The sequence below is a fragment of the Electrona antarctica genome, assembly GCF_951216825.1.
Source record: "Electrona antarctica genome assembly, contig: scaffold_416, whole genome shotgun sequence".
In the NCBI taxonomy this organism is placed as follows: Eukaryota; Metazoa; Chordata; class Actinopteri; order Myctophiformes; family Myctophidae; genus Electrona; species Electrona antarctica.
Window position 1 is genome coordinate 92,925 of NW_027637528.1, and position 18,973 is coordinate 111,897.

General features: G+C 44.1%; 1 protein-coding gene across 1 annotated transcript; it reads right to left on the bottom strand.

The window, feature by feature from the left end:
- Positions 1 to 23: 23 nt before the first annotated feature.
- Positions 24 to 18,024, bottom strand: LOC306918871 (protein timeless homolog; the record flags this gene model as incomplete). The annotated part of the gene is made up of 11 exons (XM_079531723.1): positions 24 to 585; positions 1,083 to 1,141; positions 1,502 to 1,556; positions 3,918 to 4,200; positions 6,321 to 6,439; positions 9,108 to 9,176; positions 11,935 to 12,178; positions 12,408 to 12,580; positions 12,815 to 12,897; positions 16,333 to 16,453; positions 17,939 to 18,024. Coding segments are annotated over 11 exons (1,441 nt in total), but the record flags the coding sequence as incomplete, so codon positions are not given.
- Positions 18,025 to 18,973: the final 949 nt, after the last annotated feature.

The window sequence follows — 18,973 nt, forward strand, 5'->3', positions numbered from 1 at the left end:
TCCTCCTCTCTCTCTCCCCCAGAGAGGAGAGAGATGTGAGGAGAATCCTCCTCTCTCTCTCCCCCAGAGAGGAGAGAGATGTGGGGAGAATCCTCACATCTCTCTCCCTCAGAGAGGAGAGAGATGTGGGGAGAATCCTCCTCTCTCTCTCCCTCAGAGAGGAGAGAGATGTGGGGAGAATCCTCCTCTCTCTCTCCCTCAGAGAGGAGAGAGATGTGGGGAGAATCCTCCTCTCTCTCTCCCTCAGAGAGGAGAGAGATGTGGGGAGAATCCTCACATCTCTCTCCCCCAGAGAGGAGAGAGATGTGGGGAGAATCCTCCTCTCTCTCTCCCTCAGAGAGGAGAGAGATGTGGGGAGAATCCTCACATCTCTCACCTCCAACGAGAGGAGAGTTGTGAGGAGAATCCTCTCATCTCGTTGTTGCTGAACCTTCTACTAATCGTCATCGTCGTCGTCGATGAGCGCCATTTTTCGCCGACGTTTGGGCGGAGCGGCGAGCGTCTCGCCGTCCGAGTCTCCGTCGGAACGACCTCCATCGTTGCTCAGGTCCATGACCAGCGCGGGAGACGCTGCATCCTCGTCTTCTAGAGGACATTTTAACATCGGTCAGTCAAATGATGCTGAGTCATTATCTTCATAACAGGACATTTTAACATCGGTCAGTCATAAATGTCATCTTACCACGACTCAGCGTCAACAGATACTGGTTCTGTTCAGAAGTTATTGTCTCCCGTTTTTCCACAAAATATAAAATTCTCGATAAGAACCCGACTCGATAAGCTGCTCGTTATCAATGAAACGTAACGATCTCCATCCCTACTGATGATAAGCTGCTCGTTATCAATGAAACGTAACGATCTCCATCCCTACTGATGATAAGCTGCTCGTTATCAATGAAACGTAACGATCTCCATCCCTACTGATGATAAGCTGCTCGTTATCAATGAAACATAACGATCTCCATCCCTACTGATGATAAGCTGCTCGTTATCAATGAAACGTAACGATCTCCATCCCTACTGATGATAAGCTGCTCGTTATCAATGAAACGTAACGATCTCCATCCCTACTGATGACTCACCATCATCTTCATTGTCCAGGACTCTGCTTCTTTTAGCTGAGATCTTCTCCTGTGGAGATCTGAAATAAAATATATATAAATACTAAATAATCTGCAATAAAACATATATAAATACTAAATAATACATCATTTACTGTTAACCCATTTTGACCTGAGATCAGATTCTAAAAATGTCTTCTTCATCCTGACAGTTTTCTGAAAAAGCTATGTTTCTATGTCAGTGGTTCTTCGATTTTTCAAAAAAAGCAGACCTACAAGCTCGTAGCGCGCCACTCGGTGCCGCGCTATGAGCTTGTAGATCTGCTATTTTTCAATAGCTAAAGTATAACATAATGCTAACACCCAAATGGGTTAAAGTAAACGCTGAGCTCAGTAATACTAACTTAGTAATTAAAGTTATTGATAAAGATATTTTTTACCCAGGAGGAACTCGGTGTGCTTCTGTTTCCTCCACAGGCTGGACGTCAGTGGCGTCTGTGACCAAATGAAAACAAAGATATGTTACCATAACAACACAAAGATGTTACCATGACAACACAAAGATGTTACCATGTCAACACAAAGATGTTACCATGACAACACAAAGATGTTACCATGACAACACAAAGATGTTACCATGACATCAGAGAGGGGTGACAACACAAGGAGAGAGAGAGAGCGACCAATGAGGGGGCAGAAAACAGCGTGACGCATGCAGCGCGCTCGACTGACAAGCTGGAGTTGGAAATACATTGTTTTCAACGAGGGCGGCGCAAATAAGAGCTATTTTAACCCATTTTGGGCGGGAACCCCTTTTGGTGTTTTAACTAAGCATTATGTTATACTTTAGCTATTGGAAAATAGCAGATCTACAAGCTCAAGCTTGTAGGTCTGCTATTTTTGAAAAATCGTGAAAATGTGGCGCAAATCTTTGAATATATATTCTTTCAGAGCGAACGTTTTTAACTTCTGGGGGGGTACCTGGAACTACATATTTTCAGATGGGGGTCGGCGGCCAATGCCAACTGTTTTAAAGTATTGTACAGTAACAACTAAAGTCTCTGTAATGTTTATGTTGTACTGTTACTACAAAACCATCTACAATAAAGTGATTTAAGATCATTAAAGCTGGGCTGTGTTGCCTTTTCACTGAAGTGACTGAAAGGCTGTTCTCGCGACACTGCCCGCTCAGAAACGGAGATCCACTGAGCTGCAGCTGCACTCTTATTGTGCTCTTTAGATCCACTGAGCTGCAGCTGCACTCTTACTGTGCTCTTCAGAAACGGAGATCCACTGAGCTGCACTCTTACTGTGCTCTTTAGATCCACTGAGCTGCAGCTGCACTCTTACTGTGCTCTTCAGAAACGGAGATCCACTGAGCTGCAGCATTTGAAGACGTCAATAAAACTATATCGTTTGTAAATCAGAAAACACGGTGTCTGAAAATAACCTGTGACATGTCTTCTTTCATTTGTCTGCCCCGCGGGCTGTGAATGTGTGTGGGTGAATGTGAGGCACAATCTCTGTAAAGCGCCTTGGATAAAGGCGCTATATAAATGCACCATTTACCATTTTGACCACGTTACACGACCACGTTACACGCTAAGCAACACAGCTAGCAGCTCCAGTAGTCCACTGCTGTTTGCTTCTGTGGTGTTCTGACTGCTGTGGTGTTCTGACTGCTGTGGCGTTCTGACTGCACGCAACAACCAAGACGTTGTTCTGACTGCACGCAACAACCAAGACGTTGTTCTGACTGCACGCAACAACCAAGACGTTGTTCTGACTGCACGCAACAACCAAGACGTTGTTCTGACTGCACGCAACAACCAAGACGTTGTTCTGACTGCACGCAACAACCAAGAAGTCCTCCTCCATCAAAGAACTGATTCATACAAAGCAAACATTTAAGTTTCGCTACTGCAGAACAGTAAAGAAGTTAATCTGATAATTTGTGTTTGTGTCTAAAACTCTCACACACTATAAACAATACAGGCTTAGGCCATCAGCTGTTCTGTGCGCATGCGCACGTGTAGGCGCGTGTGTGCGATTGCACGTGTGTGACATGGTACCAAAAGAAACATCACCCTTACACCACTGTTTAAAGGCCGAATACGAGACTGCTCGCCCCTTTACCAACTCGCCCCCGCGATTTTTTTTTATGTAGTTAACAGTTAATTTAGTATTTCCCTCCCTCTCTGAAATCTGAAATTATCTTGTATACAGATTTATTTGATTGCATAGTAGTCGATCTCTAATCTCTAATTTAGAAAGAACAACATGTCACAGAGACGGTGACTGCTTAATTAAGTTAATTTATGACCTTCTAGCAGTTAATTTCGTTTTATTAAACACATTTCCTCCATACCTTTTAAATAATCACAAACATGAATTATGTTTGTTATTTACAGCTAGGTAGAGTAGTGGGGCAAGATGGAAAAGGGCTGACCGTACCTGTTATTTACAGCTAGGTAGAGTAGTGGGGCGAGGTGGAAAAGGGGCGAGCGGACCTGTTATTTACAGCTAGGTAGAGTAGTGGGGCGAGGTGGAAAAGGGGCGAGCGGACCTGTTATTTACAGCTAGGTAGAGTAGTGGGGCGAGGTGGAAAAGGGGCGAGCGGACCTGTTATTTACAGCTAGGTAGAGTAGTGGGGCGAGGTGGAAAAGGGGCGAGCGGACCTGTTATTTACAGCTAGGTAGAGTAGTGGGGCGAGATGGAAAAGGGGCGAGCGGACCTGTTATTTACAGCTAGGTAGAGTAGTGGGGCGAGGTGGAAAAGGGGCGAGCGGACCTGTTACCGAAAAGCACTGCTCTGTGAAGTGAACAAACAGTATGAAGCTGTTCTGGTTCTGCTCACCTGTGTGGGTCTTCCTCTTCCGGGCCAGCAGCAGAGCCCTAAGGGCCTGGGTCCTCTGCTCATGGGCATCCACATGATCTGCACGGAGAGGTTCTGCTGGGGCAGAGGGGCTCCCAGGGACCCCCTCCTCCCCAGGGGGTCCCCCGTCCTCCTCCTCCTCCTCCGGCCCCTCAGCGGTCCGCGGGACCCCTTCCCCCCCCTCCTCCTCCTCAGGGCTGAGGGCGGCGGCCGCCCCTCTCAGCTGAGACGGACTCATCTTGGCCGAGATCCTCCAGAAAGATTCCTGTTCAGAAGAACAGGACGAGCCCCGTTTTAATGGTCCGATTTGTTTTATTTTCCTTCTACTGTCTGTATTTCACCTCTTTCACTACCTGCATTATGGATGCAGGTAGTGTAATGGATGTACACATCCATTACACTACCTAGCCTTTTAGTCCATTTAGGCCTGACGTCGAAATTTAAAAAACGTTCGCTCTGAATGAATATATATTCAAAGATTTTTTCAAAAATAGCAGACCTACAAGCTCGTAGCGCGCCACTCGGTGGCGCGCTATGAGCTTGTAGATCTGCTATTTTTCAATAGCTAAAGCATAACATAATGCTTAGTTAAAACACCAAAAGGGGTTCCTGTTCAGAATGGGTTAATTATTATTATTATTATTTTAATGTCTCTTTGGTGGTAAATACATGTTGGGGTTCCTTCAGAGCTTCCCAAGCACTGGTACTAGTAAACACTGGTGGTACTTGAGCACCCTCTGGTGGTACACAGAGGAGTAGCCCCAAAAAAGGAGAAACACGACACAAAGTGGAATGAAATATTGAGATTACTACAGGTAGTTATTCTGACCAATCCATTGGTTGAAACAGGCTCTCCAGCCGCGCTGAAATGAGCACGACATCACACCTAGCCGCTAATAGAAGATTTGAGGACGGATTAATCACATTTATAAATATCATCAGTTGAGCTGATTAGTGATTAGACTGAGTTTAGTCAGAGCAGCAGCATTATTGGCTTATCCCATTTTGGGCGGGAACCCCTTTTGGTGTTAGCATTATGTTATGCTTTAGCTATTGAAAAATAGCAGATCTACAAGCTTGTAGGTCTGCTATTTTTGAAAAATCGAATAACCACTGACATAGAAACATAGCTTTTTCAGAAAACTGTCAGGATGTAGAAGACATTTTTAGAATCTGATCTCAGGTCAAAATGGGTTATAGGAATGGAACACAAAGGGCAGGTCTACGCTGCTGTATTTTAACATCAGTTATTATAGGAATGGAACACAAAGGGCAGGTCTACGCTGCTGTATTTTAACATCAGTTATTATAGGAATGGAACACAAAGGGCAGGTCTACGCTGCTGTATTTTAACATCAGTTATTATAGGAATGGAACACAAAGGGCAGGTCTACGCTGCTGTATTTTAACATCAGTTATTATAGGAATGGAACACAAAGGGCAGGTCTACGCTGCTGTATTTTAACATCAGTTATTATAGGAATGGAACACAAAGGGCAGGTCTACGCTGCTGTATTTTAACATCAGTTATTATAGGAATGGAACACAAAGGGCAGGTCTACGCTGCTGTATTTTAACATCAGTTATTATAGGAATGGAACACAAAGGGCAGGTCTACGCTGCTGTATTTTAACATCAGTTATTATAGGAATGGAACACAAAGGGCAGGTCTACGCTGCTGTATTTTAACATCAGTTATCATGGAGGTACTTGGAGGAGAGAGACTGGTATTTTCTGAGGTGGTTCTTCAGTATAAAAAGGTTGGGAACCAAAGCTTTACTTGAAACGGTTTGAGAGCTGCCGCCTAAAATGAATTAAGAAAAACCCCATGTTTCAATGTCAGTGGTTCTCACAGGGTTAAACCCTATGTTTCTATGTCAGTGGTTCTCACAGGGTTAAACCCTATGTTTCTATGTCAGTGGTTCTCACAGGGTTAAACCCTATGTTTCTATGTCAGTGGTTCTCACAGGGTTAAACCCTATGTTTCTATGTCAGTGGTTCTCACAGGGTTAAACCCTATGTTTCTATGTCAGTGGTTCTCACAGGGTTAAACCCTATGTTTCTATGTCAGTGGTTCTCACAGGGTTAAACCCTATGTTTCTATGTCAGTGGTTCTCAAACATTTTCACGTCAAGCACCCCCAGAAATATATGTAATTGGCCGCCGACCCCCCATCTGAAAATATGTTCCAGGGACCCCCCCAGAAGCAAAGATTTTAGTTAAAAACGTTTGCTCTGAAATAATTTGCACCACATTTTCAGGATTTTTCACTCGGTGCCGCGCTACGAGCTTGTAGATCTGCTATTTTTCAATAGCTAAAATATAACATAATGCTTAAAACACCAAAAGGAGTTCCCGCCCAAGATGGGTTAACCCTATAATGACCTGTTCGTTTTCCGGAGGTCGAATCCCCAGTTTCTTCAGAAGCTTCTGGAAGGCCTTGTTCTCCATGGCGTCCTCGTTGTCCTCCGTGAACGGGACGAGAGGAACGGGCTGCGAAATACCTGGAGGGACGAAACAAACGCACCTAAATAAAAAACTCAATTAACTTGTTTGGTGCCACAAATGCTTCCGTCATACAGTCTGAAGCAACGGAAGCTCTGATCATGAGTCAAATATAAATGCTTCCGTCATACAGTCTGGAGCGACGGAAGCTCTGATCCTGAGTAAAATATAAATGCTTCCGTCATACAGTCTGGAGCAACGGAAGCTCTGATCATGAGTAAAATATAAATGCTTCCGTCATACAGTCTGGAGCGACGGAAGCTCTGATCATGAGTAAAATATAAATGCTTCCGTCATACAGTCTGGAGCGACGGAAGCTCTGATCATGAGTAAAATATAAATGCTTCCGTCATAAGAATCTAGGTGTCACTTTTGATCCTGACCTCAACTTCGAACACCACATTAAGAAAGTCACCCAATCGTTATTTTACCATTTAAGAAACATCGCCAAATTCGCGACATCATTTCTATCCCCCTCTGACTTGACAAAAGTCATTCACGCATTCATATTCTCACGCTTAGACTACTGTAACTCTCTGTATACCTGCCTCACTAAAAAATCCATTAATCGTCTCCAACTAGTACAGAAGGCTGCTGCTCGTCTGCTAACTGGCTCCAGGAAATTTGACCATATCACCCCCGTTCTAGCGTCCCTGCACTGGCTCCCAATTTCCTTCAGAATCAATTTCAAACTCCTTCTCACCATGTTCAAGGCCAGGTCCGGTCTCGCTCCACCCTACATCGCCGATCTTATCTCCCCCTATGTCCCAACCCGCTCCCTGAGATCCTCATCCAATGACCTTCTGAACCCTCAAATTTGTCGGCTAAAGTCTAAAGGAGACCAGGCTTTCAGCACCATAGCGCTAATACTTTGGAACACACTGCCCCTACATATCAAGCGTGCTGAATCAGTGTCCTCTTTTAAATCCCTTTTAAAAACCCACTTTTATAGATTAGCTTTCAATCCCAATCAAATATTTTAGTATATATATTTTTCCTAATTTTTGTTTTATTTTGAAATGTCTTGCTGTCATGCTGTATAATTGATTTGTTGTTGTAAAGCACTTTGTAATGAAAATTTGAAAAGGTGCTATATAAATAAAGTTGTATTATTATTATTATTATTATTATACAGTCTGGAGCGACGGAAGCTCTGATCATGAGTAAAATATAAATGCTTCCGTCATACAGTCTGGAGCAACGGAAGCTCTGATCATGAGTAAAATATAAATGCTTCCGTCGTACAGTCTGGAGCAACGGAAGCTCTGATCATGAGTAAAATATAAATGCTTCCGTCGTACAGTCTGGAGCAACGGAAGCTCTGATCATGAGTAAAATATAAATGCTTCCGTCATACAGTCTGGAGCAACGGAAGCTCTGATCATGAGTAAAATATAAATGCTTCCGTCATACAGTCTGGAGCAACGGAAGCTCTGATCACGAGTAAAATATAAATGCTTCCGTCATACAGTCTGGAGCAACGGAAGCTCTGATCACGAGTAAAATATAAATGCTTCCGTCATACAGTCTGGAGCAACGGAAGCTCTGATCATGAGTAAAATATAAATGCTTCCGTCATACAGTCTGGAGCAACGGAAGCTCTGATCATGAGTCAAATTAAAATATAAATGCTTCCGTCATACAGTCTGGAGCAACGGAAGCTCTGATCATGAGTAAAATATAAATGCTTCCGTCATACAGTCTGGAGCAACGGAAGCTCTGATCATGAGTAAAATATAAATGCTTCCGTCATACAGTCTGGAGCAACGGAAGCTCTGATCACGAGTAAAATATAAATGCTTCCGTCATACAGTCTGGAGCAACGGAAGCTCTGATCATGAGTAAAATATAAATGCTTCCGTCATACAGTCTGGAGCAACGGAAGCTCTGATCATGAGTAAAATATAAATGCTTCCGTCATACAGTATGGAGCAACGGAAGCTCTGATCATGAGTAAAATATAAATGCTTCCGTCATACAGTCTGGAGCAAAGGAAGCTCTGATCATGAGTAAAATATAAATGCTTCCGTCGTACAGTCTGGAGCAACGGAAGCTCTGATCATGAGTCAAATATAAATGCTTCCGTCATACAGTCTGGAGCAACGGAAGCTCTGATCATGAGTCAAATATAAATGCTTCCGTCGTACAGTCTGGAGCAACGGAAGCTCTGATCATGAGTAAAATATAAATGCTTCCGTCATACAGTCTGGAGCAACGGAAGCTCTGATCATGAGTAAAATTTAAATATAAATGCTTCCGTCGTACAGTCTGGAGCAACGGAAGCTCTGATCATGAGTCAAATATAAATGCTTCCGTCGTACAGTCTGGAGCAACGGAAGCTCTGATCATGAGTCAAATATAAATGCTTCCGTCGTACAGTCTGGAGCAACGGAAGCTCTGATCATGAGTAAAATATAAATGCTTCCGTCATACAGTCTGGAGCAACGGAAGCTCTGATCATGAGTAAAATTTAAATATAAATGCTTCCGTCGTACAGTCTGGAGCAACGGAAGCTCTGATCATGAGTCAAATATAAATGCTTCCGTCGTACAGTCTGGAGCAACGGAAGCTGGTGTCGTTCCAGACTGTAAACTATATAACATTTGAGAGATGGTGGAATAGACTCTGCTCTATGAGGTCATATGAGGTCTATGAGGTAGGTCATACCATCGTCTTCACGGCCGTCTGCCGTCCGGTTCAGGCAGTTCTGGAGCCACAGCAACGGTCCTCTCATCTCTGATGAGGAAAACAACACAATATTACAGTCTGGAGCCACAGCAACGGTCCTCTCATCTCTGATGAGGAAAACAACACAATATTACAGTCTGGAGCCACAGCAACGGTCCTCTCATCTCTGATGAGGAAAACAACACAATATTACAGTCTGGAGCCACAGCAACGGTCCTCTCATCTCTGATGAGGAAAACAACACAATATTACAGTCTGGAGCCACAGCAACGGTCCTCTCATCTCTGATGAGGAAAACAACGCAATATTACAGTCTGGAGCCACAGCAACGGTCCTCTCATCTCTGATGAGAAAAACAACACAATATTACAGTCTGGAGCCACAGCAACGGTCCTCTCATCTCTGATGGAGGAAACAACACAATATTACAGTCTGGAGCCACAGCAACGGTCCTCTCATCTCTGATGAGAAAAACAACACAATATTACAGTCTGGAGCCACAGCAACGGTCCTCTCATCTCTGATGAGGAAAACAACACAATATTACAGTCTGGAGCCACAGCAACGGTCCTCTCATCTCTGATGAGGAAAACAACACACTATGTGACTGTTTCTGACTGAGGCTTTTTTTTCTTGTCGTTTATTCATGTCATTTAAAAGCAGGGAATCATAGCTTCAAACTGACATATTGGTTGTTCAGGTTGACCCTCCAGTTTTGGAGATATGGCTTATAGAGTCATGTCTGGCAGAGAAACAGCGAGTTGAGAAAACAGGCTTGAAAGGTTCACTTCTGTGGTCTCTAACATTACACCTAGCTACATGTTTAAGCATTTATTTCATATTTACATGTCTTCTGTGGTCTCTAACATTACACCTAGCTACATGTTTAAGCATTTATTTCATATTTACATGTCTTCTGTGGTCTCTAACATTACACCTAGCTACATGTTTAAGCATTTATTTCATATTTACATGTCTTCTGTGGACTCTAACATTACACCTAGCTACATGTTTAAGCATTTATTTCATATTTACATGTCTTCTGTGGCCTCTAACATTACACCTAGCTACATGTTTAAGCATTTATTTCATATATACATGTCTTCTGTGGACTCTAACATTACACCTAGCTACATGTTTAAGCATTTATTTCATATTTACATGTCTTCTGTGGTCTCTAACATTACACCTATAGCTACATGTTTAAGCATTTATTTCATATTTACATGTCTTCTGTGGACTCTAACATTACACCTAGCTACATGTTTAAGCATTTATTTCATATTTACATGTCTTCTGTGGACTCTAACATTACACCTAGCTACATGTTTAAGCATTTATTTCATATTTACATGTCTTCTGTGGCCTCTAACATTACACCTAGCTACATGTTTAAGCATTTATTTCATATATACATGTCTTCTGTGGACTCTAACATTACACCTAGCTACATGTTTAAGCATTTATTTCATATTTACATGTCTTCTGTGGTCTCTAACATTACACCTATAGCTACATGTTTAAGCATTTATTTCATATTTACATGTCTTCTGTGGACTCTAACATTACACCTAGCTACATGTTTAAGCATTTATTTCATATTTACATGTCTTCTGTGGACTCTAACATTACACCTAGCTACATGTTTAAGCATTTATTTCATATTTACATGTCTTCTGTGGCCTCTAACATTACACCTAGCTACATGTTTAAGCATTTATTTCATATTTACATGTCTTCTGTGGCCTCTAACATTACACCTAGCTACATGTTTAAGCATTTATTTCATATTTACATGTCGATTTCAGCTCTGACACTTATTTCAGACATGCTCTAGTATGTGAAGAGTCTGCCTGTGATATTAACTCATTTTGGATTTAAAAACACATTACAGCCACCGCCACTAGGGGGAGTAGTATTAACACATTACAGCCACCGCCACCAGGGGGAGTAGTATTAACACATTACAGCCACCGCCACCAGGGGGAGTAGTATTAACACATTACAGCCACCGCCACCAGGGGGAGTAGTATTATGTACAACTCATAAATCAGCCCAAGCAGCTTTATTTCCCTGCATGATAAACAAATTGCCTTCATATTGTGACAATATCTGTGATAGGCCACTATCTATTGGCCAATAGAATCAGTCGTTATTATCTATTGGCCAATAGAATCAGTCGTTATTATCTATTGGCCAATAGAATCAGTCGTTATTATCTATTGGCCAATAGAATCAGTCGTTATTATCTATTGGCCAATAGAATCAGTCAGGCTCTCAAACTAGTGAAAACAGCAGATCTACAAGTTTTCAAATTTATGGGAATTCTTAGATTTTTCTTTCATTTATTCATGAAATTACTTTGAAATTAATATTTAATTCATTTTTCTTTTCTTTTTGTGAATGGTTTTTGATTTCATGCTTGGAGGGGGAGGGGCTTTCTGAAATGATGTCATAGACCAGCTAAGTCTATGGACTTCAACCTATTCTGGGCGGGAACCCCTTTTGGTGTTTTACCCCCTCAGGCCGGGAACACATTTTGGGGTTCTGTACAGTATGTACAGTATTCAAAAATGTAAAATTTAGAGGCGTTTTTAGAATCGGCCTCAGGCATAAAGGGGTTAATGTTCATTTAGGGCGACCTTTGACCTCATACCTTGGTCTTGGAGGACCTTTGACCTCATACCTTGGTCTTTGAGGACCTTTGACCTCATACCTTGGTCTTGGAGGACCTTTGACCTCATACCTTGGTCTTGGAGGACCTTTGACCTCATACCTTGGTCTTGGAGGACCTTTGACCTCATACCTTGGTCTTGGAGGGAGCGCACCATGACCAGAACATCTGGGCTCCTCTTCATCACCGAAGAGGAAGAGGAGGTGAGCTTCCTGCTGCGTCTCCTCTCCTCGTCTCCTCCTCTCCTCTCCTCGTCTCCTCCTCCCTCACTCTCCTCAGACTCCTCCTCCTCCTCATCGTCATCCTCCTGGTCCATGGGATCGTCCTCCTGGTCCATGGGATCTTGGGTGAGTCCAGAGAGGAACTCCTCTTCCGTCTGAGACATAAGACACAACAAGATTTAGAAGGCTTTTTTATTGTTATTTTGGCAGGCCTCGACAAATCTGCTATTTCTTTTAAATGATTACAAAACGGCGAAATAAACACATAAAACAAATAGCGGGTTTAGCGTATTACACACAGGGGGAGACAATGGATTAAATAGTGTGGAACGCAGTTTATGCAGTTAAACTGTTAAGATTCAAACGTGTACATTAATTTCGTACCATGGTTCCTCGTCCAGAACTCTTCCCAGAACTCTTCCGGCCGCCCGGAGCAGAACTCCTCTTCTTGTAGAGCTCCTTGCGGTCAGACACCAGACCCATGCTGAGGAGCTTCTCCACGATACGAGGACGAGAGCGCTTAGCGGTCAGCTTCTTCATAATGTTCCCTAGGACATCTACGCACACGCACACACACACACACACACACACACACACACACACACACACACACACACACACACACACACACACACACACAACACACAACCTTCAAAACGATGTTCCCGGTACAGCTACAGTGTTCTAAATGTTTCCCACGTCCTTCAGAACCAGCAGTGTGAATTTTCTTCTTTTTCAAAAGTCTAGTGACTAAAACAACATAAAACTATTTTGTCACCGTCTGACCGTACCGTTAGAGTCCTTGAACTCCTCGTGGAGAATCTGCAGCTCTTCCTCCTGGTCCTCCGTCCACAGAACGATACGAGTTCCTTTCCTTTAGAAACACAGAGATACAATATAAAATATATCAACGATACGAGTTCCTTTCCTTTAGAGACACAGAGATACAATATAAAATATAACAACGATACCAGTTCCTTTCCTTTAGAGACACAATATAACAACGATACCAGTTCCTTTCCTTTAGAGACACAATATAACAACGATACGAGTTCCTTTCCTTTAGAGACACAGAGATAAAATATAAAATATAACATATAAAATAAGTTTTAGATGTTATATAGAAGTTCCTTTCCTTTAGAGACACAGAGAGACAAGAAAGAAAATGTCTGTAAACAATTAAATCCTAGCAGATACTAATTGAGGGACATGGTTTTATTTTATGAACAAAATCAATAGCCAAAAACCACCTATGTGAATTATATGCAAACATTTTCCAAAACATTTGATTAATTCCAAACCTTTTCCAGGCCTGGGAAACAACCGTTCATTTTTGTATTCATAAAAGGCTTTGGAATCAAGCCCGGGAAGATCTCACTATCAGACATCAGAGCCTAATGTGTTCCTCCATGGCCCGCGCCGCGCCTTCTTGGATCAGTTCATTGATAAAATGTAGCCTGGGCACCATTTCATTTCGGTATATGATCCGCTCGGGAGCGGATGATATCGTTACGTCATGTTGTAGTATTGTTTTGTAGTCATCAGGATGATATCGTTACGTCATGTTGTAGTCATTGTTTTGTAGTCATCAGGATGATATCGTTACGTCATGTTGTAGTCATTGTTTTGTAGTCATCAGGCTGATATCGTTACGTCATGTTGTAGTATTGTTTTGTAGTCGACAGGCAGGAACAATCAAACGGAACTTCCTTTCCCCTCAAACCGGAAGAATAACAACTAGAAAAAGTGCCCTTCTGGGCACAGGTCTCCACCAGGAGGATAGGAGAGTGTGTGTGTGTGTGTGTGTGTGTGTGTGTGTGTGTGTGTGTGTGTGTGTGTGTGTGTGTGTGTGTGTGTGTGTGTGTGTGACGCGACTTGGCCTGTTGTAGCGCCACCATGAGGCTGATTTGAAAAATGTCAAGTGGCATTTCTTCCTCAGCCTAGTAGTGGGAATAGGCATGCACAGTTTCACCGCAATCGGACGCTGCGTTGAGGAGTTGTGGCGATTTGTACAAAACGGGCTACTCCTGATAAAACGTGAGTCAACGTAACGGGTGTCGGGGGCGTGTCGCTGCGCTGACGTTAGTCTGTGTGAGTACTGGAATCACTGTTGTTTTTGACAGCAAATTTTGATTTTAGTCATAGTCTCTTGAATAGTTTTCATGTAGTTTTAGTCACATTTTAGTCACCTGGAATGTCTTAGTGTTAGTCTAGTTTTAGTCGACTAAATATAGATAAGATTTTAGTCCACTAAATCTACAGTTGATTTAGTCGACTAAAATATATTTTGGCTGGCCTTGATGCCGTCGTAATGGCTGATTTTACACTTGCTGAAAATAGCAGATCTACATGCTCAGAGCTTGTAGATCTGCTATTTTCAGCATGCAACCAAGTGTAAAATGACTTATACTGGATCTCTTGTCCACTAGTCCCTTCCCTTCCTGACATTTTAGTCTAGTTTATATCTGTTGACGCAATTATCAGTATATTAGTCTTAGTTTTAGTCATCATAGCTTAGTTTTCATTTAGTTCCCATTTAGTTTTCCTCAGTGAAAAAAGGTACTCGACGAACATTTTTCGTCTTAGTTTTAGTCGACGAAAACAACGCTGGTACACAGTAACTGTTTCGTCAGCTCCTTGGCTGCACTTCATGAGCCAGTGCAGCCCATGAAGGGTTGACTCCCACGTTAAGGCCAGTGCAGCCCATGAAGGGTTGACTCCCACGTTAAGGCCAGTGCAGCCCATGAAGGGTTGACTCCCACGTTTAGGCCAGTGCAGCCCATGAAGGGTTGACTCCCACGTTTAGGCCAGTGCAGCCCATGAAGGGTTGACTCCCACGTTTAGGCCAGTGCAGCCCATGAAGGGTTGACTCCCACGTTAAGGCCAGTGCAGCCCATGAAGGGTTGACTCCCACGTTAAGGCCAGTGCAGCCCATGAAGGGTTGACTCCCACGTTTAGGCCAATGCAGCCCATGAAGGGTTGACTCCCACGTTTAGGCCAGTGCAGCCCATGAAGGGTTGACTCCCACGTTTAGGCCAGTGCAGCCCATGAAGGGTTGACTCCCACGTTTAGGCCAGTGCAGCCCATGAAGGGTTGACTCCCACGTTTAGGCCAGTGCAGCTCATGAAGGGTTGACTCCCACGTTAAGGCCAGTGCAGCCCATGAAGGGTTGACTCCCACGTTTAGGCCAGTGCAGCCCATGAAGGGTTGACTCCCACGTTTAGGCCAGTGCAGCTCATGAAGGGTTGACTCCCACGTTTAGGCCAGTGCAGCCCATGAAGGGTTGACTCCCACGTTTAGGCCAGTGCAGCCCATGAAGGGTTGACTCCCACGTTAAGGCCAGTGCAGCCCATGAAGGGTTGACTCCCACGTTAAGGCCAGTGCAGCCCATGAAGGGTTGACTCCCACGTTTAGGCCAGTGCAGCCCATGAAGGGTTGACTCCCACGTTTAGGCCAATGCAGCCCATGAAGGGTTGACTCCCACGTTAAGGCCAGTGCAGCCCATGAAGGGTTGACTCCCACGTTAAGGCCAGTGCAGCCCATGAAGGGTTGACTCCCACGTTAAGGCCAGTGCAGCCCATGAAGGGTTGACTCCCACGTTTAGGCCAATGCAGCCCATGAAGGGTTGACTCCCACGTTTAGGCCAGTGCAGCCCATGAAGGGTTGACTCCCACGTTTAGGCCAGTGCAGCCCATGAAGGGTTGACTCCCACGTTTAGGCCAATGCAGCCCATGAAGGGTTGACTCCCACGTTAAGGCCAGTGCAGCTCATGAAGGGTTGACTCCCACGTTTAGGCCAGTGCAGCCCATGAAGGGTTGACTCCCACATTAAGGCCAGTGCAGCTCATGAAGGGTTGACTCCCACGTTTAGGCCAGTGCAGCCCATGAAGGGTTGACTCCCACGTTTAGGCCAGTGCAGCCCATGAAGGGTTGACTCCCACGTTTAGGCCAGTGCAGCCCATGAAGGGTTGACTCCCACATTAAGGCCAGTGCAGCTCATGAAGGGTTGACTCCCACGTTTAGGCCAGTGCAGCTCATGAAGGGTTGACTCCCACGTTTAGGCCAGTGCAGCCCATGAAGGGTTGACTCCCACGTTTAGGCGGGGAGAGACCGGGGCTGACGGACAGATCGGTGAACCAATCAGGGCGTCGCGCAAATCTGAGCCGCGGCCCTCCCATCTAGGCCAGAAATGTCTAGCGTTAGCTCAGGCTAACAGTAAGGTAACTTACTGTTAGGTAACTTACTGTTAGCTCAGGCTAACTGTAAAGGTAACGTACTGTTAGCTCAGGCTAACAGTAAAGGTAACTTACTGTTTTTTCTTCAGCTCCTTGGCGCTGCCCACCAGGCCCATGAGGACCAGCTGGATCACCACCTGGCGACGGGTTCTCTCGTTGCCTAGCAACGGGAGGAGAGTCTCCACGATGTCGGGCACTGAGGAGGAAGGACAAGTATTAATACCAGGATGTAGAAGTACTCACATCTATTACTCTAGTAAAAGTATTAATACCAGGATGTAGAAGTACTCACATCTATTACTCTAGTAAAAGTAGCAAATACCACCAAGTAGTACCTTAGTAAAACGGATCTGTATTCTAATATTTTACTTGAGTTAAGAAGTACAGGTCGTCATTATTTCACAAGTAGATTTATTTTGGTGTTTCCCTGTCTGGGACAGTAAATGGTAAATGGTGCATTTATATTTTATCCAAGGCACTTTACATAGAGTGTTCATTGCATTCACACATTCACACACACATTCACACACCTTTACATAGATTGTTCATTACATTCACACATTCACACACACATTCACACACCTTTACATAGATTGTGCATTACATTCACACACACATTCACACACCTTTACATAGATTGTGCATTACATTCACACACACATTCACACACCTTTACATAGATTGTAGGTATGCCAACGATTAATCGATTTTCCGATTAATTGTCGGAGTCTCCATATAGGCCAATAAGTAAGGCTGCATGATATATCGAACATGTACCTTCATCAGAGTGGAGAATATAAGTATAAATCAAGTTGAGCAAAGCCTCTCTCTCTCTAACAGACACAGTTAACGATCGCTTGTTAAGTGCCTGCCAGACAGACAATCAGATGAAATGAAGGCAGTTGTAGAGTAGAGTGTAGACTAGTGAACTGAACATTTTCTGTTTATATCAAGTACTTTATACCAGCCCCTTATGAAACTACTTCTCCCCAAATCCAAATGGATTTCATTTTCCATCCTGAATGGCAGTAACTAGCATATAATGAGAACTGAGAAGATCTCCACAAAGGATTACTCATCAAAACTGATTATAAAACTGTAACCATCAAAGCATGGCACCAACCTACACATCAGGAGCAATCAGGGATTCAGAGTCTTGCTCAAGGACACTTCCACACTAACTCTGGGGGAGCCCACAGGGATCGAACCGGGAACCTTGCGGTTTCCATCTGGTCACTCTACCCCTGAGCCACGGCCGCCCCACAGTGCAGAGGGAGTGGCAGACCGGGGTGGTCAAGCAACGCAATGTCCGTATTGTCATTTGGACATGGGGACGGACGGACGGACGGACGGACGGACAGACAGACAGACAGACAGACAGACAGACAGACAGACAGACAGACAGACAGACAGACAGACAGAGTGGCTAGCACCACTAAAACATTTCAGACAGACAGACAGACAGACAGACAGACACACAGACAGGCTAGCACCAGACCACTAACACAAAACCACCGCTGGCAGTACAGGGAGATATTACACTATGATCTTCAGGCGCTGCTACTCACCATCAGAGACCCAGGGAGATATTACACTATGATCTTCAGGCGCTGCTACTCACCATCAGAGACCCAGGGAGATATTACACTATGATCTTCAGGCAGTACTACTCAGTACTCACCATCAGAGTCCCGGTGCTCTTCATAGAGACGCTGCAACTCCTCTTCCTCCTCCGGAGTCCATGACGCCTTTTTCTTTGAGCCATCTCTGTGTCACAGAACAGCATATAAGAGTACAGCGTGTACATGTTGTAAATCAATTAAAATCAATTAAAACAATGACATTTAAATTAACTCGCAGAGGAGGGAGAAGAGGGTGTGTAAAAAAGGGAGGAAAAAGCAGGATCTTTGAAAGAGAATTGATTAAATAAAATAGTTTTCCGTCATTTTCTACGGTAAAAAAATACTGGATCTGAATGAGAGAAACAATAGAAAGAAAATGGTATCGTTAACCTAGTATTGTGGTTCAAATCATATCGTTAACACCCCCAACGCCCGGGGTTATTTAATCCATTCACCCCCAAAATAATAATTATTATGTTATAATTTAGCTATTGAAAAATAGCAGAACTACAAGCTCATAGCGCGCCACCGCCGAGTGGCGCGCCATTTTAAATTTCGAGGACAGGCCTAAATGGGTTAAATTAATCGTCGTAGCGCCCCAGCGATTTATAGCAGCACATTTAGTGACGGACCGGATGTTGTGGCTGAAGCAGCTAATGTAGCCAAAACACTCTAGAGGTGATCGACAACAACGGGAGGTATGATTTAATTCTAACCGGACCGTGGTGGGCCGTCTAACACAGGATCTTTGCTTAGAATTGGACGGAATGATTTAGATCAAGAGTTATTCACGTTTTAAGATTTTCGGTCTCATCCACTAAAATGGGGGAACATTTTCGATGTCCCCACCGTAAAATAACATTGAATGTTGCGCAACAGACGCTCCCAGCCTGTGGAGCGATGCTCCCAGCCTGTGGAGCGACGCTCCCAGCCTGTGGAGCGATGCTCCCAGGCTGTGGAGCGACGCTCCCAGCCTGTGGAGCGGTGCTCCCAGCCTGTGGAGCGGTGCTCCCAGCCTGTGGAGCGTGCTCCCAGCCTGTGGAGCGGTGCTCCCAGCCTGTGAGCGATGCTCCCAGCCTGTGGAGCGGTGCTCC